Source organism: Rhynchophorus ferrugineus, unplaced genomic scaffold (genome assembly GCF_030347505.1).
Source record: "Rhynchophorus ferrugineus isolate W39M unplaced genomic scaffold, kcgeb_rfMv2 rfM9, whole genome shotgun sequence".
Lineage (NCBI taxonomy): Eukaryota > Metazoa > Arthropoda > Insecta > Coleoptera > Curculionidae > Rhynchophorus > Rhynchophorus ferrugineus.
In genome coordinates, this window is record NW_027472588.1 from 13,285,999 (window position 1) to 13,313,260 (window position 27,262).

A 27,262-nucleotide genomic window follows, 5' to 3' on the forward strand; every position below is an offset into this window, starting at 1 on the left:
AATAGGAATAAAGAAACAATAATTAAAACTAAGGAACGCTTCAGGCCCCGAAGTCCGCTACGTAGCCTACGGGATTTGAGAAATGTTGTAACCAAATTAGAACAACCACAAAAAGTCTCTGCTTCCGCCGGAAATCGAACCCGCGACCTCCGCCTGTGAGGTGAATGCTCTAACTATTACACCATAGAAGCAGTTGCCTGTAATATTTCTACAGATTCTCATGTGATATAGTTAGGGCTTAAAAAGCAAACAGAACAGCTTTTGCACTGTACGACTTCCGGTCCTCTGTCACAGCAATAACATTATACACAAATATCTGATTATTTTAGATAGGTTTCCCTCGATTTCGCCGGATTGCATCATCAGATCCTGACTTGGATCCAATGGGACCACCTCGGAAGTGAACTCTTTCGAATAAAAAAAGTGTTTTGAAAATCGCTCCATTATTGACGGCGAAACCGGCGAACATACATTAAAGAAAAATATATTGAATTGTAAGAAGACGTAATACTGTGGGGCCAGAAGGTTTAGCAATCTGATCTACTATGTATATTTTCTCAGAATTTTTTCTAAAAACAGTTACTTTTGTATAACATAAAATGCAATTAGATGTTTCGTTTATATTTACCGATTAAAAATTCAAATAGGTCCTTCTTTAACATGGTTTCTTCAAGACTTATTTTATTTAATTTAACCCTTGGACACTAATTCTGCACCAGGTATAACACCATATTTGTTTCTAGCATGAAGAACGATATGTCTGCAATGAATTATTCATAATTGTTATTATTAAGAAAACCTAATCGATAGTTATTCCAAAGTTTACCTTTTTCGATCAACTTTTGTTGTCTTTTCACTATATTTATTATCATCTTGCCATGAGTGACCCAATGTACCATTCCGCAATATCCATGTCTAATCTAAATATACAAATTGATATAATAATTATTCATTCATATTGTTATATGTTTTTAAAAATTGTATTTTTTTAAAAGCAATGTCTGAAAGTTCCATAAACCCCTTCATGTGTTATCTTTACCCCACTTAAATCCTATATTACCCAACAGTGCATGAAGTTAAGCTCTACATCCCTCAAATAGCTGCATATCTTTCAGATGTTTATAGATACATTTCAGAATAATTCCTTTATGCCTTGAAATAATTATATTAAATTATGTTTTGATGCTTGGCTTACGGGATTTGAGAAATGTTGTAACCAAATTATAACAACAACAAAAAGCCGCTGCCCCCGCCGTAAATTGAACCCGTGCCTACATGTGTGAGCTGAACGCCCTAACCACTGCGCCATATAAACAGTTGCCTGTAATATTTCTACAGCTTCTCATGTGATATAGTTAGTGCTTAAGCAAACAGAACAGCTTTTACACCGAACAACTTCCGGTCCTCTGTCACAGCAATAAGATTATACACAAATTTCTGATTATTTTAGATAGGTTTTCCTCGATTTCGCGGGATTCCACCGTCAGATCCTGACTTGGACCCAATGGGACCACCTCGGAAGTGCACTCATTCGAATAAAAAAAAATTGAAAATCGGTCCATAATTGACGGCGAAACCGGTGAAGTCCGTTAATACGATAAAGACATATTTTAACTGTTCTAATCTACAATTAATATATAACTGATTGGGTTATTTATATCTACTGTACTCAGTAGTTGTATTTTCAGGTAGTTTGTAATGATTTCAAATCTACGTAAGCGTAGGTTGGTCTATGTAAAAGGCCTCCCAAAGATTATTACAGGCAATTATTTAATCCGTACCCCGTGTACGTTAACACTCTGTTTCAAATGGATCTGCCACCTGACATATTTACTATTAAGGAATTGAAACAAAGAATTGTTAAAGAAACTATGGAGGTCTTCGTGTAATTTATTGAATGAAACTATGTTGCACTTAACACTTTATTAATAACACTAACTATTATACAACTAATTAACTAATGAAAATGTATGAATGTTTGATTATTGAACGGATGATTGTTGATTGAATGTAAGATGCTTGGACGTCGAATGATGAATGAATCTGTTGTCTATCTTTCTGCGTGCCCTTGATCATTTTTGATCAATCTTATTCTGTGGCCAGTTCGCGATAAGAAGAAGAGTAAAAAACGTCCTGGTTTTGACCTTTTGAAAAGTGTCTGAAATTAATAACATTCATATTGAATACCATGCTAAGACTTAATTACTTTCCTAGTACTTGGAAAGTGTCTCAAATCATTACAATTCTTAAACCTGCCAAAAAAATCAGAAGACGTCTCCTCTTATCGTCCTATAAGCCTGTTACTTGTTATCTCTATACTTTTTGGAAAACTATACATTAAGAAAGTCAAAATAATCGCAGAAGACAGAAATATTATTCTAGACCATCAATTTGGCTTCCGTAGTAAACACGAAACACCAAAACAAATACATAGGTTAATCAACCAATTTAACAAAAACTTGAACGATAAAAATATTGCTCCGCTGCATTTATCGATATATCTCAGGCCTCTCGATAAGGTGTGGCATATTGAATTGAAAAAGCTTTTGCACCATACGCATATTCACCTGCTGAATTCATACCAAACAGACAGACATTCTACGTAAGCGTAGGTTGGTCTATGTAAAAGGCCTCCCAAAGATTATTACAGGCAAAGGTTGAAAAGAAATTAAAATCTAATCCCGACTATTTCGGGACAGGGCAGGAGTTGTAATCCACGGGCGAAGACTGAGAAAAATAATATGTCTGAGAAACAGGCAGGGGCGGGACTTATTAAAAACACGTAAGAAAATTTGAAATATTTATCAAAAGAAAGTTCCGAAGAGTTGTTTCCACTTCTCGGATTAAGCCTGCCGTCGGTACCGTTCAAAGAGTTGAAAAGACGAATAAAAGTATTTTAATTAATAATAAAATTATTTTAATGCCTTTGAGGGCGCACAAATCCAGTTTGCTCTCTGTTGGGGTGGGAGGTTTAAGTACTAAATTAGAATCGTTTTTTTTCCGGTGCGTGGTTCAAAGGGGGAAATGTGGGATTCCTTGCTGATTCGACCGTAAATAATTTATATACTGGGGTTGTACCAACCTATTCGTCGTCTTTCATTGGCCGGGTCCATTCGCAACATTAGACAAATCATAAAATCAAACAAAATTCTTCGACACCAAGTCCAATTTATAAGAACGAAAGAGTTTCTATACTATTTGTGTAAGACCATTTATTTTATTATTATTATTATTTATAGAATAATTAATGCTAATAAGCTATTTGTTTTTATCCTAATTAGATGCGCTTTTAAATTTTCAAAGTACTTATTCTACGATAGACACTTTGGGCTTAATATCTATGTTACTCTTTTTAATGAACACTGAGCTTTACTTATAACTTCACAGAACTAGATCAAATGGTTTTAGTGTCTTAATCTTCTGACTGAGCCAGCATTATCTAGAAGCTGGAGAACCTCAACATGACATGCTGATGGTGCCTCTGTTCAAGTCTTTGAGCGTAGTCCTTGATAACGTTATCGACAGTTTCTACATCCAGGTCCTAATACAGATTGTTGTTGCGAATGTATCAATACCACACGGTAGTTTGTTTTGGCTCTCTAGTCCACACCGATATCAAGACTTGTTAGTAAAACAAAAGCTTATTATATACTAACAGAGCTGAATATTTACCCAATAACCAGTACATTTTTTTGAATTCAGCTTGTGTTATTCACATTGGTATGGTCATACCAATATGTTTGGCTGTATTTCCATACGGGATATATCTTGGTTTATTATGATCAATTTTGATGCTCCATTTTGAACTTATTGTAGACGCAATAGTGGTGGCTTAAAGGATTGTAGCGGTCGCTACAATCATAATAACTTTATATATAATTATAATAACTTGATATATATATTATTTTAATATTAATATAATAAAGAGCGATAATATAATTATATGCTTAACAGAATCAATTTTCCTGTTATTATTTGCTGTGGCAAATTGGATGCTGGAATGGTCCTTGCCGAATTGTGAAAGCAATTAACGAAAGCGAACGTTGTCTCGTCCATTGGGAAAATTTAAATTCCACTACTGGAACCTTCAGCTAGAGAAACGTCTGCCGCCAAAATGGCATAATTCAATTTTTACTTCGGGTCTAACGGAATTAATACGGGAATTGCTAATGAGGCCGATCCAATTTATTAATTATTAAACGAAACTGTTATGGTTATGAATCAGCTATGTTGACGGCGATTAGATCTGATAACGGGCCGACAATTTCACAGATTCCAATATTGCGCCCGTTTTTACCACGCTAATTTTGTAGCTGACATACTTCGACTTTAATTAGATACGATCGCAATTAATTTATTCGGACGATTTTATTGTTCTTTTCGTTTTGTTTACACTTTTCGTGTTATGCGTTAATATTTCTATTGAAATGTTATATGTTATTGCAGTTATTGTAACAGTCAACTCAAATATTATCAACAAAACAAAACCACCTTCTTTGCATAACACCAAAACTAACTGGCCACATAATTAGAGGGAAATTAGACAGTTTAATATCCCTAAATTTACCACGCAAAACAGAAAGAGATACAGAAATAGCAGCAGAATATATAACAACATCTATACAAGAGGCCTCATGGAACGCAACAGCTAATAGCGCGACATATCAAATGTTTAGTTATATTTCATCTACAATTAAACAAAAAATTGCTTAAAAGCCAACTGATGCAACGGAATCTCTCTCTCTCTCTCTCTCGGAATGCTCATTGGAAAGTAACAAAAAATATTAAAGAACCCGAACAACGTAATCCACATATCAAAATTGACAACAATATCTGGGCTAGGAATGATAAAGATAAATCGTATTTTTTTCTAAACACTTAAAACAATATTTAATCCGTACCCCGTGTACATCTGAAATATCCATCACAAAAGACAATAACATAGTTGACTTTCTTAACACTCTGTTTCAAATGGATCTGCCACATGAGATATTTACTGTTAAGAAATTGAAACAAACAGTTGTTAAAGAAACTATGGAGGTCTTCGTATAATTTATTGAATGAAACTGTTTCGCATAACACTTTATTAATAACACTAATTATTATACAACTAATTAATTAATGAATATGTATGAATGTTTGATTATTGAATTGATGATTGTTGATTGAATGTAAAATGCTTGGACATCGAAAGATGAATGAATCTGTTGTCTATTTTTCTGCGTGCCCTTGATCATTTTTGATCAATTTTATTCTGTGGCGAGTTCGCGTCAAGAAGAAGAGGCCTGACGTCATCACAGAACCAATGTTAAAAAGCTCCTGGTTTTGACCTTTTGAAAAGTGTATGAAATTAATAACATTCATATTGAAACTATGCTAAAACTTAAGTACTTTCCTAGTACTTGGAAAGTGGCTCAAACCATTACAATTCTTAAACCTGCCAAAAAAATCAGAAGACATCTCCTCTTATCGTCCTATAAGCCTGTTATCTGTTATCTCTAAACTTTTTGAAAAACTATATATTAAGAGAGTCAAAATAATCGCAGAAAAGAGAACTACTATTCTAGACCATCAATTTGGCTTCGATATCTTCATTTATCTCTCGATAAGGTCTGGCATATTGAATTGAAAAAGCTTTTGCCCCATACGCACATTCACCTGCTGAATTCATACCAAACAGACAGACATTTTATTGACAAACAGAGTGACCAATACACTGAACTACACCCAATATATCCGGGTGTTCCGTAGGGCAGTGTCATCACGCGAGGATCCAATATCATCCACAAGAAACTTCCAACTTCATCTTAACAAAGTTGAATTCTGGTTGAAAGGGTGGCGTATCAAAGCAAATGAGACAAAATCTACCCATGTGATATTCACCCTTTGTAGAAGAACTTGTTCTTCAGTAAAACTGAATAATCATGAACTTCCGCAAGCAGACAACTTTAAATATCTGGAAATGTATTTTGATCGACGTTTGACATGGAAAAAACGTATAGTGACAAAGCGCAAACAGCTTGGGTTTAAACTAAAGCAAATGTATTGGCTGATAGGCGTACATCTAAATTATCATTAGATAACAAGGTTTTGCTGTATAAGTCAGTACTTAGGCTCATTTGGACCTATGGTATCGAAGTATGGGGTACAACTAGCAAATCTAATATAGCTATCCCCCAGAGCTTCCAGAATAAAGTGTTGCCGAGTCATTGTCGATGTCCCATATTACGTCTGCAACAAACTGATTCCCATAGAACCTATAACGAGTGGGATTCGAATTGTTAGTGCAAAGTACTCTGAAAGACTATTAGTGCATCAAAATACACTCGCCAAACAGTTAAAGATGCATGATAACAGTGTAGTGCATAGGCTCAAACACAAACTACCATACGAACTGATTAATAGACACATAGAGTGAGATTTAATAATCTTTAGAATAAGTTAGGTTAGACCTTAAAATAGGTTAAAATAGTATCTAGAATAAGATTTAGATTATAAGTTGTACATCAGATCTCTTACTGAAGCGATCTTTTACATGCCAGGATAGTTATATTATATAACAGAAATCATATAATCATACTTATTGCCCATGGGTAGATTGTTGAAGTTATAAGAGATTAATAAAAAAAAATTTGCAGGTAAAATATAAGTTCTCGATGTTTTGTTTTTTTTTTGAAAACTTGAGGTTTGTGAATACCATGTTATTGGACTCACGATTATTGGGCTACACCACGCGCATGGTGAAAAACGATATCAATAATACTGATGTCGCAGCAGAAACTAATCGGCTGCAATTAATTATAATGTTAGATGTGTCCAGTGGAGGTCGAATGATATGAACGGTAGAAGCTTCACGATATGTATATAATGTAAATATAATATGACATTAAGTAATGAAGGGCTACATTTCAATCCAGGGCTAAAAATAAACGTTATATTTATTTATTACGTTTGTCAGTTACTTTTACATCGATTCACCGCAATCAATTGGCCGCTTTGCCCTTTTCTATATTAGTGTTTTCTGTTTATAATTTGTACTTTATAGTTGCAACCGTAAAACTATTATTTAAAACTATTATTTAATTTACAATAATTTAAAAATTATGAGAGATATGCGAATAAGTATTAATAAAATAGAGGAAAATAAAATGAATAAAGATAATTGGAAAATAAATAAATAAATAATAAATAGAAAATAATATACGGAAACATAGAATGGAACTGGAATACTGTGAACAAACTCACCATTTGATAAAGCTCAGCCCTAAATACTTTTAAATCAACCGAATTAAAGAAATGGTAGTGACTCTGAGCGTCGCGTCTTCACAAATGAACTCTTATGTAGTTTTAACGTCCGTTGGACATATTAAGATGTTATATTTGAAGTTATAAATACAGTCCACGAAAAAGGATCTGCAATGTTGACATTCATGGTAGTTACTTCTGTTGCTGAATATCCGCAAAGGCGACAAATAGCACAATTAAAAAGAAGCGGCAATCCCGCCTAGTTCATTTTGCATTATGGTTCAAAGCTTAGCAAGGGAGCATTAATGACACAAAATTAAAAATTTCCATAATCATCGTAAGTACCATAAATATTCGAAACGATTTATGATTTCCTTCAATGGTACATATGTTTGTCTGTGTTTTAAGAACCCCAAATATCGAGGATATATAAACAAATAAAACTCCCGGAGAACGAACTCTCGACGGAGAACAGCCTTATAAACTTCTTGGAATGCGACCCACTGCGTTAGTTTTGAAACATGTACTGTTTAAAACAAAAACTTTTAGTTTATTTGAAAACTATTTTATAGTATCTGAAAAAAGTGGCGATTTGTTATTAAACCTTTCATTCTAGAAACTTCATTTACTACATCAGACTTCATTACTCACAGTCAGACATACATCCACAATTATTTATAAATAACAGGAACTAATTTGCAACAATAAATAAAACTGTTTTTATTCTTGAAAGATCTCGTTTAATTTCCACGAACCTTCCTTATTGAACAACCCTGTACGTTCGATCCTTTAATAATGTGTTATATTTCATTCATGTTCTTTTTATAGTATTCTGAGAACATCTAAAACCTTAACCTTTACTAACAATAACGAAAATAACCTTAACGATTTCACACACATTGGCACGTATCTCGCCGAATACGCCAGAAAAACTGTACCATACCGAGTTCGTGCTATCTTTAGCGTGTTATATATAAATACATAGTAATTATCTAATCAAAATTCGTCATAGAATAAGCTCCAAATAACATGACATTAATAAATTAATATCGAGCAACAAAAAAAACGTTATTTACTTTTCCGAGGAAAAGGGTCTTCGTGAAATATTTTCATAACTTTTCCAAGTATCGGAATTCCGTCCGTGAAGGGAAGAAAGCTTAACAGGTTACGATGTACCAGTCGGAGTCAGCCACCACTGGTTCCAATGCCGCGACTATTTATAATATTTTATCGGGTAGGTTAAGTGAAATTGTAAAAAAATCATTCGGGCATGTTTGTTTAATTTTAGAACTCCCCATAAAATTATATTTTATAAGCCTTTATTTTATATAGTTAATTTAATTTCCAGTCAGCTTTTATATTACGGTGGGTAATTGGTTTGTGGCTAGGAATAGACTATAGAAAAAAGAATCCTAATAGAAATGGAGTCAGATATTAGAGATCGGAATTAAAATAATGTTTATGCATCTAGTATTACCCCCAATGAGAAAATACTCTAGGGTAAATTTTATATGGCTCAGTGAATGGAGGTAAAACGAAATGAAACAGTAGTGTTTACATTATGTGACCGTTATTTATTGTGAAATGTGAAAAATACAATTAGATATAACGGATGGCAGCGGTGTTACCTGAAGACGAGGCTTGGGCAGTCGATAGTGGCACGTCTAAACCAAACGATGGCTGAGCACTGAATCAATCGAAATACCCTTCAATAACATCCCAGATAAACGTCTCGGGGTTGCTGCCAGCTATTCGTTATCGGGTTCTAGTTGGCGCTGCTGGCACCCCGCCCGTGTTCAACATCTGGGATTATATTTCTGGGTATTTTGTAGACCGTTATTCCACGATGTAAAATTCGACATGCCTCAAGGTCGCTACAATACTTTTCTGGATACCTTCAAAGCAGTGTTCAATGTACAGGAAAATGGTGTATAATATAGTCTATCCAAAGAAATTTTGTACAAACGTCATCTAAACGTTGCAATGTTGCCGCATCAACTCTGACAACTGCAACAAAATTCTAATTTATTTTAATTAAACAAAAATACTATTATGAAATATAATTTATTTTAACATTATTGTAGATCTGATGCATATATTATCGAAGGACTTAAAACTACGTTTAAATACACAGGTATAATAGTTTGTAGGTTAGGGTTGTGTCTGATTATATTTATATTGAACTTTTTTCATGATTTATTTACCTATGAGTTAGAGATCTAGGCGCTTTTGTAGTTTGTAAAAAAATGCACAAAATGGTTTTGAATGATCGAAAAGTGATGTTGCGTGAGTTAGCTAACGTCGTAAAGATATCAAAAGAACGTATTGGTTTTATATTTCATGAGCATTTCACTATGAGAAAGCTCTTTTCAAAGTGGATGCCGCGTTTGCTCACTGTTGACCAAAAACAAGAACATGTTTATGATTCTGAGCAGTATTTGGCGATGGTTAAACGTAACAAACCGGAATTTTTGCGTCTGTATGATATAGTGGATGAAACATGGATTCATCTCACTCCAGAATCAAAACGATAGTCATCTAAGTGGACAGCAACAGATGACAGACATGTTTTGAAGCAAGAGATAAATCGTTCTACAAAAGCGGTATGTTGGAGTGGTATGGTAGAGTATGATTGTGTGGCTCTTGATGAAAAAAGCCAATTTCCAACAAGAAAAACCCGCGTTTTCTTTGTTGCGCCAGGAACATTTCAGCCCTTCAAGATATCTACCACCTACCACTATTCACTTTTATGTTGATGATTTTGTACCCTTTTAAATATATTTGCAACCTTCAACATTAGGTTACTATTTACAAAAAGTACAGACGAATCTTAATAGCAATAAATACTTTGTGTCTTAATCATTTCAATTACTTTTGTTAAGCAAGATTATGTAATTCTTATGTTCCTCTGTAATGTTTTACATTATTTATATTTTATTATTATTTATTAAATTATTATTATTATTTATTTATTTATATATTTATCATCTAATAATACTTAAACCATTGCAGCATCATCTCTCATTCGAAGTGTAAGCTCTGCTTACATTTTATATTAGATATTTTTGCTATATATAATTATCTATACAAAATTTCTATAGAGGGATTGAACGTTTTAATTTACCCTGTTAACATACAAATAACGAATAAAATTTAATGTTTTTATTTTCTTTTTCAGCTGCATGCAGTAGTGTCGAATTTGATTGTGGAAATGGACAATGCATCCCAGCTCAATATAGGTGTTCCGGCATTGCAGAATGCAGTAATTCAGCGGACGAAAGAGATTGCACAAGACGTAAGCTTTGCATTCGAATATATCTAACGATAATCTCGATTATAGAGTTAATTTTATTTTCGATTTGCACTTTTAAACTGAATTTAATGATTTTAATGAATTTTGCTTGTGAAACTGTTGCAAATAATTGCTTGCCTGATTGGCTTGAGAATATTTTACACATATTCACAGATAAATTTAGGTACAGGAGATGGTTTCTTTAAGCTTTGTTTTATTTGTGATTTGTTTGATGCACCGCATTAATTATTTTTGATTCGGTGATTGGTATATAGTTTGATGAAAACGTATAAAAGTTTTTTTTTAGTTCACATGTTTTATTAGACATAAAGTTAGGAAAAGCTTTGTTTATGATTTGGTTTCCAGTCAGTACTTTATAGTAATTTGCTTTGCTTTAATATTTTCTTGTTTTTAGGGGTTATTTTAATAATTATGAAGAAAGTTTAATACATTTTGTCAGCTAATTATAACTAGATTAACTAGAAAAATGATTTCTTGATCCAGTCAAACGAACTTATGAAAATAACAAGCAGTAAGAATTCGAATGGTGAGTTATTTCTCGAAATATGACGTGATCGACCATGTTTTAGCACCAAAGACTGCTTTAGACTATCGTTTTAACGTATTTGCAACCCTACTAACAGTAGCGTAACCACTATATTTTCCTAAATTCCAACTATAGTCACAAAACAATTATAAAAGAACGACTGTAATTATAGGTATCAAAAGAACAACGATTCAGCTTGAGTTTTTATGAATGAACATCTAGTTCTAATAACATATATATAAATACAAATATTTCTTGAGGGAAAACTATTGAGATATAAATATTGACGAATTATTGGCAGAAAAGGCTTTAGTCTAGTGCATATAAGGGGGAACCGTATGAAACCGCGGGCATAAAACAAAACCACCAATAGTTTAATCCCTAATAGTGTGATTCAGAAATGTCTTCCTCACTCACCACACTCTACAGGTTTCACTTCTAGTAACTATTAGCTTCTTATATACGCTCACAAAACGCAACAGAGGAAGAAATTTAAAATCTAAAACTGGGACCTATATTACGAGTACAGATCAGTTTGAAAGTAAAATTATTTTAATTATACCAGAGACCCAGGATGCAATATATTAAAGTTGCTCAATGCTTTACTTACTAAGATACCAGTTACTCAGTACTTTGCAAACTTGAGAACATGGATATTTGACTACATTTTATATAAAGTGGTATCCAATATTCGTGTTTTAAAATAATTCCAAATAATTCAAAACACTTATTTGTCAATTATTATTGAAATTCAGAGTTCAATTACTGTGAATCTTAATGAATTAATGCTTTTTAATAATCATGTTCAACTTGGTTTATTTAATTTTCATATAACAAAATCGAGCAAAGTATCTGTTAGGTGTCTGTTAGAAAAGAATAATACATCTGAACTAGATCTCTAGCCCGAATTTATAGAGCTTCTTCCAAGACTTATTTCTTACAAATTACTAGTTGCTGTAAGCTAGAAATAAACTTTTATACGTATATTAGGAATGTTTACTGCATTGTTATGCGATTTAAACTAAACTATGTTTTGCATGCTATCACTACCAGAGAGGAATTGCTCAAACAATGAGTTTACATGCTCATCGGGCGAATGCATCCCAAGAAGTAAATTATGCGATAGGAATTATGATTGCGAGGATGCGTCCGACGAAATATCATGTCGTAAGTGTTTAAAATGAAGATTTTGTCCATGTATGGTGTTCGTTACAAAAACTTTCAAACTCGACCTTCCAACCATGAGGTCATCTCCGTTAATAAAGTTTTCTGTAACAATACCTTTCTCTCTTTTCACCTAAACCCTGTCATTTCTTCTCATATATAGCTCTCAGTCTTGTTTAGCCTCTATATCTCAAAGCAAACTACGAAAAATTCTGTGCTTTTTCTTCAAAACATTTGACATGTCAAACATTTCAAATGCTGTGCAAATGTGTGCTGTTCTATTTATCCCCAATTTCAATGCAATTTGGAGATATATTTCGCTATATTCACTTTTCATCTATGTACCCATAACTGTGTCTCATCTTTCTTTTCGACATCAGTCTCTAACATATCTGTTCAGCCCTAGTAGAACTTATCTAAGATTTACTCACTCCTTATACCTTGCAGCGTGTAAGGAAAATGATTTCTACTGTGATAATGGTTTTTGCATACCCCCTGAGCAGAGATGCAACGGCATCAGGAATTGCCAAGACTCTTCGGACGAAGTTGGATGCCAAAGTATGAATATATAAGGAAACAACGAATTGTTAAACTATGGCTATATATGAAACGAGGCGTGTTTTTGACGCCATCTAGTGTTGTAACTCTGAAATTAACGAAACTATTGATTTTTATCTTAACGGCAATATTTCCTTGAAGAATTCTACTATTGTGTGTGCATGGCGGTATAAGAAAGAAAGTACAGTACGATAAAAAATATGAGTTCACTTTTCAATTCATTAATTGTTAAAAGAAGAAAACACTTTACATATTAATATTGTTTTATTTTATATGATCATTCATTGAATTTATTTATAATTAAAAACCTATTAAATTATCTATTTCAGGTTTTGAATCTTTATCAAATTTAAATCCAGACTGTCCTCGGTTCATTAAAGATTTGCTCTAGTTTTTAATTTTTTTATTATTGAGTTATATCTATAATTAATATATAATATATTCTAGAATTTTGGTTAAAAATATCGAATGTTTAGCACTCTCCTTATTTTCATAGATCCTACTTCAACACAATTTAAATTAAAAAAGAAAAATGGCGTGACTTTCCACTATCGATAGAGAGATATTGCTTTTTTATTTGTCGTACATATGTGCATGTAAGTGGTGGAGTAAGTGCCTGCAATAACTTATAATTACGTTCTGATTCGTATCAACTTTAATTGGTAGAAGCTTTAAGGAACAAAAGAAGTAGATCGTTCAATAACCAGTGGGCAACTGGTATTTGTAATAATTTAACAATTCGTTGACTGAAGCTTAGTAGTATTAATTAGAATCGCCATAGAGGACTTGATTATGGTGATGGTGGTTGTATTTTGAGTATGGAGGACGGTTTTATTTATAACTTGCACATAGTGATGATTTTTGCATATTTTTTAACCTAACTTAACATACATAACATAACATCTGTATTTTATTCATTAGTTTTATTATAATAACTAATAGTTTCAGTATTTGTAATTAGTAATTTTTATATATAATACTTATTCAAATATTGAAACTGGTCATATAATAATTCTAGAGAACAATAAACCAATACAGACGAGCATAAAACTTATTTAGTACGGGTGAAGTTTCAATTTGTTATGAGTTATTATTAAATACTTTTTGGTTTTATATTTTTTTAATAAGGGGTGAATATCTTTTGAAAAATTCAAAATTATTAATTAATTACTTATCGCTTAAATATATGGATATTTGAAACTGCACTAGCCTTTTAGTGAGAATTATTTAGCACCTGTAATATCATTTTTCACTGTCGTCCATAAATGAAATCGAACTGATATTGAAGTCAATTATTTCAAAAAATACTAAGTTATTTTCAGCTGAAGTATATTTTTTTTAGCTTTTTAACTTAACTTTAATTAATACCTTAATAATGTTTATCAACGAAGTACATTTTCCCCTTAACCCATGGTGAAGGAACATTGATGATGAGTCATATGTTCATTCCGAGCTTTTTTGAGGTATTCTGAAACTCCACTTGTTCAATTTATACCCACCATCGATATTGAAATCATTCCACAACTGAATTTAGAATCATTATTCGAAATTATTCGTTTTTAAAATGATGTAGCGATCGACAAATCGAACAAATGTGAAACTTACCAATGGAGATGCGATAATGGACAGTGTATCGACCAAATGAGTAGGTGCAACATGAAAATAGATTGCCTTGACGAGTCAGACGAGAAGATGTGTTTACATTGCGATAAAGACTCCTTCAGATGTAACAACGGCACTTGCATCAGTCTCGATAAAAGATGCAATGGCGAGTCAGATTGTCCCCATCAGGAAGACGAGGAACAATGTGGTTAGTCATCATGAATTATTCTGTGGGCTCTATGTTTGTAATGTCTTTATCGGTTATCTTTATTTCGTATTTTATCCAGTAGATATTTCCATCACTCGAAGCTGTTTGAGATCGTTATTTCAACACGATTTTATAGTGTGGATATTAATAATCAGGAATTAACGATCTTAAATGGAAGAACTTTGGTAAATGCGTAACCCCGGCCTTGCTATTTTCAGTCCTTTCAACTCTCTAATATCTAATCAATAACTTCAACCGAAACATTTTCCATTAACTGAAATGCTTTAAATATTAACCCATTTTGATATTGTAACATTGACCCACAAATTTATGTTCGTGCACTAAATATCACCATTACTTCTTTAGTAGTCAGCAGTTTTATTTAATAAGTATTTAAGTATCTGGTTTAGCGTTGGCAATATGTAAAAAGTGATTTGCCTTTGAAAAAGTGAAGTTTCACAACAGCTCTTGTTTGTTTAAAACTGACAACAATACTGGAAATTGAAGTTTTGCCAATGCCAGCACTAACATCTTGTAAATCTCAACTTGATTTAGTTAGAGCAAGTCTAAGAGTTGTAGTGGCAATAGTTCAAGCTGCAGGAACTTTTACTACTCTAAAATAGTGAATGTGACAAATAGGAAATATTACATTCAAAGCTACAATACTGCTTTCTCGCGAATTATTGAACACCATCGCAGTCAAACCTCTGCAAATTTGAAATATTTTAAATGATAATGTCATAGCCATTCTACATGCTACTATATTCGATTAAAATATGATAATGAGTACAATTGAGAGAAGTAAATTGCAATAGTTTCAAATCTGATGAAGATGGAGGAAATATACAGTAAGCAAATTAAAAAAAGACATGGATGAACATCATAGAGATTCCAAAATATTGAAGAGATTAATATTATCGTAATCAACATGTCATAGCAATGAAATTTCATAAAAAATGCTGCACCACCAAAATCACCGTATTGAATGATGATCATGAATATTGAAGTGTTGTCAGATGTAATATTCTGTCAAGCAGTGCAAGAGTTCTAGTGGCGTCTAGCCAAAATTAATAAAGGAAATAGTTCAAGCTGCAAGAACTTTTGCTACTCTAAAATAGTGCGCCTGGAAGAGAGGAAATATTACAATCATTCTTATGCCTATTTTGCGAATCATTGAACAATGTATTTATTACAAAAGTCGTTTGTGGCTTTGATATACAAATAAAGAAAATCTAAAAATAAGTTAGAAATAAATTTGTGGGTCACTAATTGGCATTAAATGATCGAAGCTTTAATTATGTGCGTATCATAAATAATGATGAGAAATAATTATATAACTCGACACTATTCATTGTTCTACATATCGGCATTGATGTGGGTATATAGCATGTACAGTATCGGTCATACTTGAATCAATGGCGGAATGCCCTCGGCAAAGGTTACCATTCTGCTAAGATCTCAAAATCCTTGAAATAAATCATAATTTTCTATATATAACTTCATCAGACCTAGTCTGTTCTGTTCTGAAATCATAAATTTCTTGATTGATCGTTTCATATAATCATCATTATATTTTCACAAAAACTTGCATGCTTCTTAGTCTCTAAAACTAGAAAGTTTTCATAAAGGTTCTAAGATAATTAAAACTTGAACAAATTAAAATTAAAAACTGTATTAGATTATGCATTAGATGTGAAAAACGTAAATGTCGTTTTTTATTCATTTTCAATACTTGCCCTCACTCTGGACAGCTTTGAAAGCCAGACATTTTCTTCTAACAGTTATTAAACTTCTTCAGGCACATTACGATGGTTCATTAGATGCCTGCTAGTGCAAAATGATTTGTCAAATTCATTTGACATCGAAATATCGTATATCCACTGACTTTTTCGTACGTTACGAACTCCTTAGCCGATCTTATGTTCACTGAGAGAGATGTTGAGGCTTCTAGCATTGCTCATCATATAACACTAGCACCTCAGAACCATATGTCTTAAATTCTTCGTTGTCAATACTTTGGTGTCTATATTAATTCTAATATAGACAACACCAAAGTATTGACAACTGACGGTTCTAAGCTAAAACAACTGCAATCAATTATGGTGAGATTTTGGTAAGAATACTCAAAGTCCTGCGACACCAACAGCAGCATATTGGTTGAGAAATAGACACTCTCCTGGAATTCTTTCTATGGCTTATTTATGATGATTATATAAATGTTGCCCGGTATTGTATATCGCTAAATTCACATATAATTTAAATTTTGTAGGATATTACGAGTTTACATTATCCTTCTGCAATATTTAATTCACGTTATTTATGAAGCATACCTCCCCGTTTTGGTCCATTTTTAGATGTATCCTAAATTAATGTTTTTTATATTGCTATGCTATTTTGAAGAATTTAGAATTTATTATCCATCCCAAATATGTTCAATATTAACTAATTCTTCCATAAATTAAACGAACATTAAGGGTGACATTATTTTCCGATGCATCTGCTCTTTAAAAAATACCGCCTTATACATTCTGCTAAAAAAGTATCGAAAATTGTTACAACAATAAACACTCAGTTTCCATCTATGCATTTTTTGATATATACGATGTTTATATCAGCTATCATCTAACTGAAAACTGTTACCTCATAACGTCAACTAGTGCTTTATGAATACATAACTTTTTATCGTCAAAAAATGAATGAGCATTCTCATCAATGAAAACAAATAACATCTTAACTTTGGAGCTAATTTTCCATTTGATTTAGGATACTTTTAATTTTCTATTTTCTATTCCATTGACAATTTTACACGTTATGCTAATATGCAGAATCTCCTGTATATGAACTAGCCGCTAAAGCTACTAAATAACGCACTTAAATAACGCAGACCTTCCCATAAACTATTACAAAGATAAGAAAGATAAGTTGAAATTAGGAGACATTTTTCATTGTCGTTAACTTATTGAGCTAATATAGCGCACTTTAGTGTGCGAACTATTCTAATTGTAAACAAACTGGTTCAGACGTTATGATGATCTCGATGGCCGCCACTATTGGTCATGGGGTAAGCGATTACATCACTGGTCTCACCACCAAGAACAGCGCTGGTTTCATTATCGCTTTTGGTTGGGACATTTTGAATTCTTTGCAGGTTGTTTGGACGATGGATGCTCAGTAATCATCTCAGTTAACAAAAGATGATATCCACTTGACCATATTCACCAATAATCACGAATTATCAAAGATTAAAGAAAGTTGAGAACTAGTTTATTAACATCAATTAAAAAAGTGCCTTTTACAGAAAAAATTAACGATACTTTTTTAACCGAATGTAAGTTATAATATGTACATATTAAATAGTATGTATCCTTCTGAACAATAAATAAATCACTTTTTTTATACCCGGATATAGCATGTAGATCTGGCGACTTTAAATGTCATAATGGAGAATGCGTGCCCGAACGCACAAGATGCGATCGTGTTAAGGATTGTGCCGATGGTACTGATGAGTTGGATTGTGACGGTAAGGTTTCCACTTCATCAACTCTCAACGGGAACTCTTCTACATCTGAATTGTGTTAATATTTCCCCCTCTCTCTGTGCCTTCGACTGTGATTAGTGACTATGTTCTTCGTGATGATGTTCTTCTAACAAGCTCTACCATATTCTGATGTCGAATCATCAGGGAATTAAATATACCAAATCCGCAATGTTCCTCGACAATATGTGCTTTATTTTAAAACGTTTTTCTTCCTCAACGCCTGTCTATATTTGTCGAATAGCTCTTATTTGTCCATCTATGAGGGATTATGTGTGTGTCTTTTCATTTACTTTGTTATCCTATTAATTTATTTTCTGCTGTCCTAAATTACGTGTACATAAAATATATATAAACATGTTTATGTCAATATTTAATTTTATTCACTTTTATTGAGCTTTATACAAAGAAAGTAAATTAGGAATAGAAGTTAATTAATATTAAGACTAACTTATATAAAAAGTTCATTATAAAGTATTAATAATTAATTTATTTAATTAACATATAATAACTACTGTTGATATTGTAATGATTTGACAAAATATCTATTTTTATATTTATAATTAATCAAGTTAAATTCTGAATGCTGTAAATATAATCAAAATAACGCATTACTCAATAAGTATCTGGTGTGATACGTAGAGGGCACTACTGATGACTAACACTGGTTAGTTTTAGCTTTTTTTTATAATACGTTTCACATAGTCAAAGGACCAACTGTACGTTAGGTTAAGGTTAATATTCCGGAAATAAAAAGAGTGAGAACGACACCAAAGTGGGGCTTCGGCAAAACGTATCTTCTTGAGTTTGAAATGCAGCATCCTGTAACCACCTAATTAATAGCTTTGTAACTGTGTGTGGGACGTATGAGGCATTCTGCTATCTGAATACTTGTAAGACTCTGACTCTAGGTGTTTGCGTCCATTTCGCCCTAGTAGGGACGTTGACCACACCACGTTTTGAATGGGTTCCTCATGCATTTCTTCCGTGATCGTGATTAGGATACGTCCATCAAGCTGGATGGATAAGACAACAGTGGCCACTTACAAACCCACATGATTTTTTGGTAAAACAACTGAACTCTAATGAGTGTTACTCTGATTTTAAAATCATAATCAGGAGGTAGTCTGTTTTTTTTACGAAATTTTGGGCATGCTAATAATTTTAAGTGGGTAGAAAAAATACATGCTAATCCTTTGTTTTCATTAGATGGATACTTATTGATTGATTTGTGATAACACTGTAGTTAAACCAGTTTGGATTTTATTAAATTTATTTTATTAAATGAAATTATTTCTAATTTACTTTAATTCAAATTAGCTCTTTAATTGTTCTCTTAAAATGTACTTATTCATAATGTATATATAATCAAATATTATAAATCATTGCTTTCTCATTAAATTGCTTCATTACAGGTAAGTACAACCAACTATTCTAAGAACTAGCTGATGTTAGACATTCTTCTTAGAGTAGTTACCAGTTCGCATGTACCATTATTAACAGCATTTAAATTCTTTTTTGGATTGATACTATTAACCAGTCTCAACTAATAACCAGACTAATGCGACTGCGACTTGTGCACCTGGTGAGTGGCAGTGCGATGATGGTCTTTCGTGCATTGGTATGGATAAATTGTGTAACCTTATAGCAGAATGTCAGGATGAAAGTGACGAAAATGTGTTAAATTGTTGGTCGGTAGAAAAAACTCTACTAGGTAAAGAAACGCATTCGCTTTTATCATGTATTGTTCGGAAAATCCTGTATGTCTCTGTTGGTTGTAGGGATGAAGAAAATATCGATATATCGATATTTTCTGAAGAAATATCGATATTTTTGGCCTATATATCGATATTTTTTTAGTCGATATTTTTCGATATTTTTTTGAAATAAATTAAATATAATTTCTAACAAACCCTTAAAATTGGTACTTAATTTTAAATGATTGGTGAATTCTAGTATTTAATTTTAAAGGTTCGTTCATTAAAAAGATCCCGAGTCTTTAAAATATTTAGAAAAGTATATATTTTTAGGCAAATATTTCACTATTTTATATTTTTTCTTAAAAATATCGATATTTTTTTACCTCCGATAACAATACAGATGCATGAAGATTTTTCCGAATAATATCGTATTATATCGATATATCTAATTGTTAAGTATGTTTAACTGCTAAATAAGAATCGTTCGTTCTGTTTCAAGTGCATTTATTCGATAATTAAAATATTTAGTGTAACAAAATATTGTATTAAAGTTTTTATTTTAATGACTTGTAGAATTCCTATGAATGCGCAATCTTTGGATATTGATAAAATACAGAAAGCTAATTTTGTTAAAATATGTTATGTTTCATAACAACCATTTTATTAGCAAAATTATTGAATTGCGATAATGAAATTGAATTTTCAGTCAATACGTGTGGTAGCTTCCTCTTAAATCTTTCATATCGCATGTAAAACATCTGGTAACATTCAATTCGTCAAACATTAAGCTCTCTGAAAATCCTTTGAGATTTTAATCTGTTTATTTACCTAATACATTTTTCAATTCATGGCCTTCTTTGTCGTCCACAATAACACCACCACTTTTGAATCATCTTCCAAGTTTTTAAGTTTTCCTTATTTCTTGCATTCGTTTAACAAAACTGACTATTTGGATGACTCCTATATAGCCAGCAAGCTCTTGTAGCTTTTTCGTTGAGTCTACATTCACCATTTTGAAATTCCGTAACTTCTAACCTGTCAACAAAATTACTTCTCAAACAACACATTTTACTAACAACCTATTTTAGAAGATAAGACATAACCAGAAAAAACACAGAATTTTCCCCTTTGTTTGTTATAATAGGTTACTAAAACTTTTACGTAGATTACTTTTTTTACGTAGATTTCCCGAAATCTTGAATCTTCTTTCTTTCAAAACTACAAATGGTAGTGAAAATATTTCTATTTTAAATAAAGTTTTAATATGTAAGAAATGTGTAAAAACAATAAAATAAAAATATAAAATTTGTAAATTAAAGACAAAAAAAGTCGTTTAAAAAATAATTCTACCTTAAAAATAATTACACCATAATATATATCTAAGACACAATCATTATATAAATAATTATAAATTAAAGACTGATAAAAATTATTACAACACTATTAAGTATCAATATTATTCTGTCAATTTTTTGTTTCTAAATTTTTCTAAAATAGTTAATAATAATTCATGTGTATTATATGACATAATCTAAAATCTACTACCGAATATAAATATACATGCACTTGAACCTTATGTCGATTCTGAGTTATAAATATCGATCATTAAAAAATTGAGTTGTACAAAACATTTCTGCTATTTTGTTTTGTTCTCAACAACGTTGCTTGAATCTGCCTGCACTTGTTTTTATTATATAACGAGAAAACAACACAACAAGAATGCTAACATGGTTTGGATCGTACGAGGACTGTAGGGATATTGGATGAGATTCATTCTCACGGACGCCCCACCTGTATATTTTGTACAAATTGTAAATTACCCTGGTTGAATGCGATCTTCCGTCCACAACGGGAGGTTGGAGATTGACCTGCACAGTGTTATTTTTTGGCAGCGGGTACTAAGCACTGCAAAACTTTCCAAGCGAAATTAACTGCACGGATTTTAACTTTTATTGTGCGTCGCACATTGCTGATTGGTTTTTCCGATACGTTTAGGGAGTCAGAATTGTCAAGGGAACGAGTTTCAATGTACCGAAGGTTTTTGTATCATGGGATACAAGCGCTGTAACGGAATTCTCGATTGCGATGACGGTAGCGACGAAGACAATTGTCCAACAATTAGTCCCGGTATGTTTTGTTTTGATTTTTTCTTGTATTAATCTTATTCTAGATCCGGATGGGAGGTAAATCACAGTCAGGTTAACTAGGTTCGGGTTTTTTAACGCACATTTATTCATTTTTTAAAAATAAATTGATACTTGCTGATAACAATATAAGCAAAACAATCTTATTCTAACCTAACTTATATATAATTAAATCTTATAAAACAAACGTTGAAATATATTCATTGATAATTTATTTACACTAAAACTGCTTCTAAACTAGTTTAAGTATGTATTCTGGTTATTGTATTTACCGATATTTTGAATATACAAGGACAATACGATAAGTCAGTTATTTTGAATTTGACATGCAGTAAATTTAAATGTATCACTGCTGCCTTCAACTGTTAATTATTAATCAACTATTAATAACTGCTGTGAGATTTCGGACAAGCTGCATCATTTAGTTTGTGTTTGACAGCCATTGATAACTGACAACATCTTAAATTTTAACAAAAATAAAAAAAACAATTTTGCTATGTTTATTTAGAATTATTTTTATCCAAAAAAAAGGAAAAGCTAATTACTGTGGAGGAGTTAAGAATTGGTTTACTGTATTTCATTGTAGTCATGGCAGCATAAGTGATATCGAACACTGCGGTCGCCCAGAAAAGGTCGTCAATAAAATACATGGAAAGATGATATTGGAAAATCGAAGGAATCGGCAAGATGGGTGCTGCGATTGGTCAGTCAGATATAATCGCAATCATATGCCAATTTCAAAGGAGTACTTGCAGATGTTCAGCTACAATCTGAACGAGTTTTGCATCATTTCGACCCATGAATACATCACAAAACACCAGTGACCAAAGAATAATCAATACAATGAGTTTCTACGGGCGAATGTTCAGCAAAGTGTGCCAAGAGCAAAAAAGCCAAGTTGTGCCCGTCAGCCAAGAGTCATGACAGTATTGTTTAATCACGCAGTGCCATTCACATGGATTGTCTTGAGGAGGGTAAAACCAGTCACCGCCAACTATTATTCAGAGCTTTTATATAGATTTTGTATAGGTATTTCATCAATACGATACGCAAATAAACAATATGTAATCGCCATGGTAATGATATATAAATTGGAGTATGAACTGCTACCTCATCTAGCCTATTATCCAGGTTTAGACCTCTGCAACTATTTCCAATTTACAAATTTAGCGGAATGATTTCATGATAGAAATTTTCGTCGAATAAAGAGATTGTCACTGAAAAAAGGAGCTATTCTTAGAACCTGGAGGAAAGCTATTATTTGGGAGCAATCAAAAAAATGAAGAAACGCTGTATTAAATGCATTGCGTTTATGGAATTTACGTTGAGAAAAAAAAGCTTTATTGCTAAAGGATACATCGTTTAGTCAAAAGATCACTGACTTATTAAACTGTCTTCGTATATTTGAAAATAAAATAAAAATTATATTAAAACATTATCTTATATTGACATATCTGATTTGAACTGCAGTAATTCTAAGAGAAATCAAATGGAATATAATTATCAAAATTATTATAAAAATGGCAGTTGAAAATTGCAAGAATTGTAATTTTTGGATTTTGTCTCCTAATTCTACATTTTATAAAATAGTAATATTAATAAAATATGATATAATGAAAAATATTATAAAGAGTAAGTAAAGAGTTGTTATTGGGAATACAAATTGAAAAACTGTTACGTATTTATTCGGGCAAATATTGTTCACCATCACTCAAAATCTTCCTTAATATCTCGGGTAATATGTACATTATCGATAAATAAAATTAATCTTCTTTGAAGGCGATCTAAGAATGGACCAATCTTCTATAACTTTAAAATAATGAAACTACTGTTCAGCCCAAGCATAATAAATGACCATAATAAATGACAATCCGAAGGAGCAATATCTAGAGAATTTACCATCTTCATCACTAAGGCTTAACCATCTTCATCACTAAGGCGAATGAGTTCCATCATATATACAGCAAAAAGACCTTCGTCCCATGAATATTCTGGTTATCATAGTGAGTCCACTATTCATCTTCAGTAACTATGTAACTAACCATTTTTTTATGCCCCTGGAGCAGTTTCTGATATGAAAACACCGTTCAACGTCTCTATGCTTTAATTTATACAGTGGCCTTGAATACGATAGTTATGGTCATATTGTAGTTACCTTGAATGACTGGGTAAGTTCTCGATGAGTTGGGAAACAATTTTTCTTCTAACTCGAGAAAATCACTTAATTTGAATCTCTTGCATCGTATCACTGGTATTATTATTCCATAGTCTCCAGTTGCCGTTTTTTTTCAGTTAAAATCAAAAAGTAACAATTCTCAAAAATTGCTCTCATGAGGCTATTTCTAATTCCGAAATGTAGTGATGAAGAGTTGTGAACAAAAATTTGAATTCTTAAATGTCGTAAAAGGCGGGTTTCAATTTGTAGCCCTCATAAATAAATTTGAATTATTTGATTTATTCTATTATTGTTATCTTAGTCCAATTTTGTTATTGTCGTTGCATAGAAGTAAAATTATACTTAATTCATCCGTTGTTTATTGCTTTAGTAAGATAAAACATAAAATCGCCTTTTAATTATGGGCTATATTGTACAGGAAAAGGTTTAACAATACTAAAATTAGGTCTAATTATACCTGAATAATTTAAAGAAGGAAGAGACATACCTTGACTTAAATGATTGTTTGGAATTCCTTCCAAATTTTATGTTTAATATCAAACTTATACTTTGATAAATCCATTATTGTACATTTTATTGTACAAAATTTATAGTAACACAGCTCTGCTTTTGGTATAATTTATTTTAGATGCAATAGAGCCATTATTGTAATTTTTACAAAAGCAAAATTTCTCCAAACATATTTAAATTGCAATATTATCAAAAGTATTGGATCCACCAGTCCAGCCAACAAGAAACTTTTATCAACTGAAATATAAAATCATCGAAATAGTTTGTTGTATTTGTTATAGTATCAATTCTTCGTATAACCAATAAATATTCATAAATACCATCTTAGTTTTGCCCAATATAATCAATATTTTATTTTTATTCAACTGTGTTCTGTACTTTTAGTATACAGTTTTTAAATTAATTACTGTATTTAGCTATCTTGAAAATAACTATCTTGCAGAAACACGTTTACTATAAGATGAGGTAATTGATTAATCTATGACACGAATCACACACTTTATTCACATACTACAAGGAAACAAACAAGATGAAGTATGCCTTGCTTAGTTGATGATACATGTGTACTTAAATAAAAGGAATAATATTTTAATTTTGTTTGATTTTGTATGTTGTTTTAGCACTATTCTATTGTTTAAATTTACTAATATATGTTTTTCCTCTTCAAATAACTTTAAATATTACTACAAATAAATTATTCATTCATCTCAATATCGAGGTAACAGTACATATAGTAACGAAGTATTTCCTTTGAATTAGGTTTTTTTTCACACCACCTATGAGGTCTAAATGTATCTTGTATGTCTGAATTTTTATCTTGTAGCTTCATATTTTTAATCTAGGAACATCCATATACTTTCTATACCGCAAACATGTCCAATATCGTCTGCAACAGCGTCAGTACCCATACATTTGTTATGTATTCTTATCAAATGACTCATCCTATTTTTAATACCCACCATTAACAATGATATTATATAGAAATAAATACGAATTTAACATACTTTATGAAACAGTCTTAGATAACCATTAATTTTTTATCTTTATGTGTATTTTCAAAATATTTCTCTATTTTGGTCATTTGGTTGACAATGTGTTACTCAACATACAGAATACTTCATCCATGTTAGTTTCTAATTGATTTTATTTATAAATTCAACGAACAGCTTATGTGGCATTATTTCACTCACAACAATTCATTGTCATTTCAGCTAATTATTTCAAATATAATAACATTTATAATAATATCCTCAATTTTTCTTAGATTTTGGCTTTGAATGATACACATTTAATTTGTTTTTAAAATTCCTCTGAACTACTTTCAACTTCAACTAAACTATTTCATTTTTAACGAATTAAAAAGCGACGAAAGTAGATTCTTTTTAAAATTTATTAACCAAAATATCCCCTTAATATAAAAATAACTTTTCTGTAGTTTTCTTGTATAAAGCTAATTATTAAACTTAATAAATAGTCTAAAAAGAAATTAAATGGAAAATTTGAAGTAATAACTACTAATAAGTCTCATTCTGGATCTCTGCTTTTTGAACTGCGTATGAGTTTGAAATCTTCTAAATTTATTTATATAATGTACTCAATTACTCAAAGGTTTGGTTAGTTAACATTAGTTGAAGCTTAAAATTACCTATTACTATAATTAAAACATTTAATATAGAATATAGAATTTTTTGCTGTTCAATAAAGATGAGAAGACCAGAATACGAGAGTGTTAATAAGTTTTAAAAAATATAATTATTTAAACAATATATATGTTCTAATTTCAGATCAACATTTGATACACATTTAAAATTTCTCGACATTTATTTTGATTTAATGTCGTCATAAATAATAGAATAGTGGAGATTTAAATTCAAATTCCTTAAAAGCAATATTGATAGATCCTGCAGTTTTTTTGTCTTTAAAAGCATTCGCTCCAACCTCGTACTCCAATAAAATAAATGCTTAGATGTGCGTTAAAAAAAACATGTCTTTTACTTGAATAAAACATGATTCTTACCAGCTTTATATAAATTTCTAACCTCCAAATAAAAAATCACGAAAAGAACTTTTTTAAAAAATATAAAACGACATAAACATTCCCCAATTTACCTGACTGAAATTGATTTATCACAAAAATGTCCAAACGACCAGATATAATAATGTATAAGAATGTAAGAAGAGAAGATAATTTATAAGATGTTTGTATTTTTATCGAGTAAGATTATTTGGAAATTTATTGGATATTTCCATGCCCATTGTCGTGTCACCGATCTATAAATGTTTGGTTGATACAAAAAAAAAGCAGGCTGCAATTGATTGAGCCTCATTCGCGTTTTTATGACGGCCGACGTAATTGTGTTTGGGGCCGATATGATTTTTTTGCGTCATAAAAACCCAACAATTGATCTGATTAGCGGTTCGATCTCGTTGGAAAAAATATACAGGGACGTCTGTTAATCGATTTATTTACAGTTTAGCATTCTCTAACGAAAAGTTCTCGTTTATACTTTTTATGATGCCCGCTTATAACGTTAATTAAACATAACGTGTTAATGTCTTTCTTGTCGCCAGTTTATTTGCA

The 27,262-nt window shown here is 31.6% G+C and overlaps 1 protein-coding gene across 50 annotated transcripts in view; it reads left to right on the top strand.

Moving 5' to 3' along the window:
• The window catches only part of LOC143202289 (basement membrane-specific heparan sulfate proteoglycan core protein), a 698,200-nt gene that overhangs the window by 565,628 nt on the left and 105,310 nt on the right, over positions 1-27,262 (top strand). For 32 of the 50 annotated variants that reach the window (XM_076413660.1, XM_076413659.1, XM_076413679.1 and 29 more), the window contains 6 exons: positions 10,424-10,540; positions 12,138-12,251; positions 12,696-12,806; positions 14,380-14,616; positions 18,026-18,136; positions 19,692-19,865. In XM_076413660.1, coding sequence (XP_076269775.1) covers positions 10,424-10,540; positions 12,138-12,251; positions 12,696-12,806; positions 14,380-14,616; positions 18,026-18,136; positions 19,692-19,865 — 864 coding nt within the window. Of the gene's footprint in view, positions 1-10,423; positions 10,541-12,137; positions 12,252-12,695; positions 12,807-14,379; positions 14,617-18,025; positions 18,137-19,691; positions 19,866-21,846; positions 21,979-27,262 lie in introns of all 50 variants that reach the window. The other 18 variants (XM_076413696.1, XM_076413702.1, XM_076413703.1 and 15 more) reach the window with 7 other exon arrangements.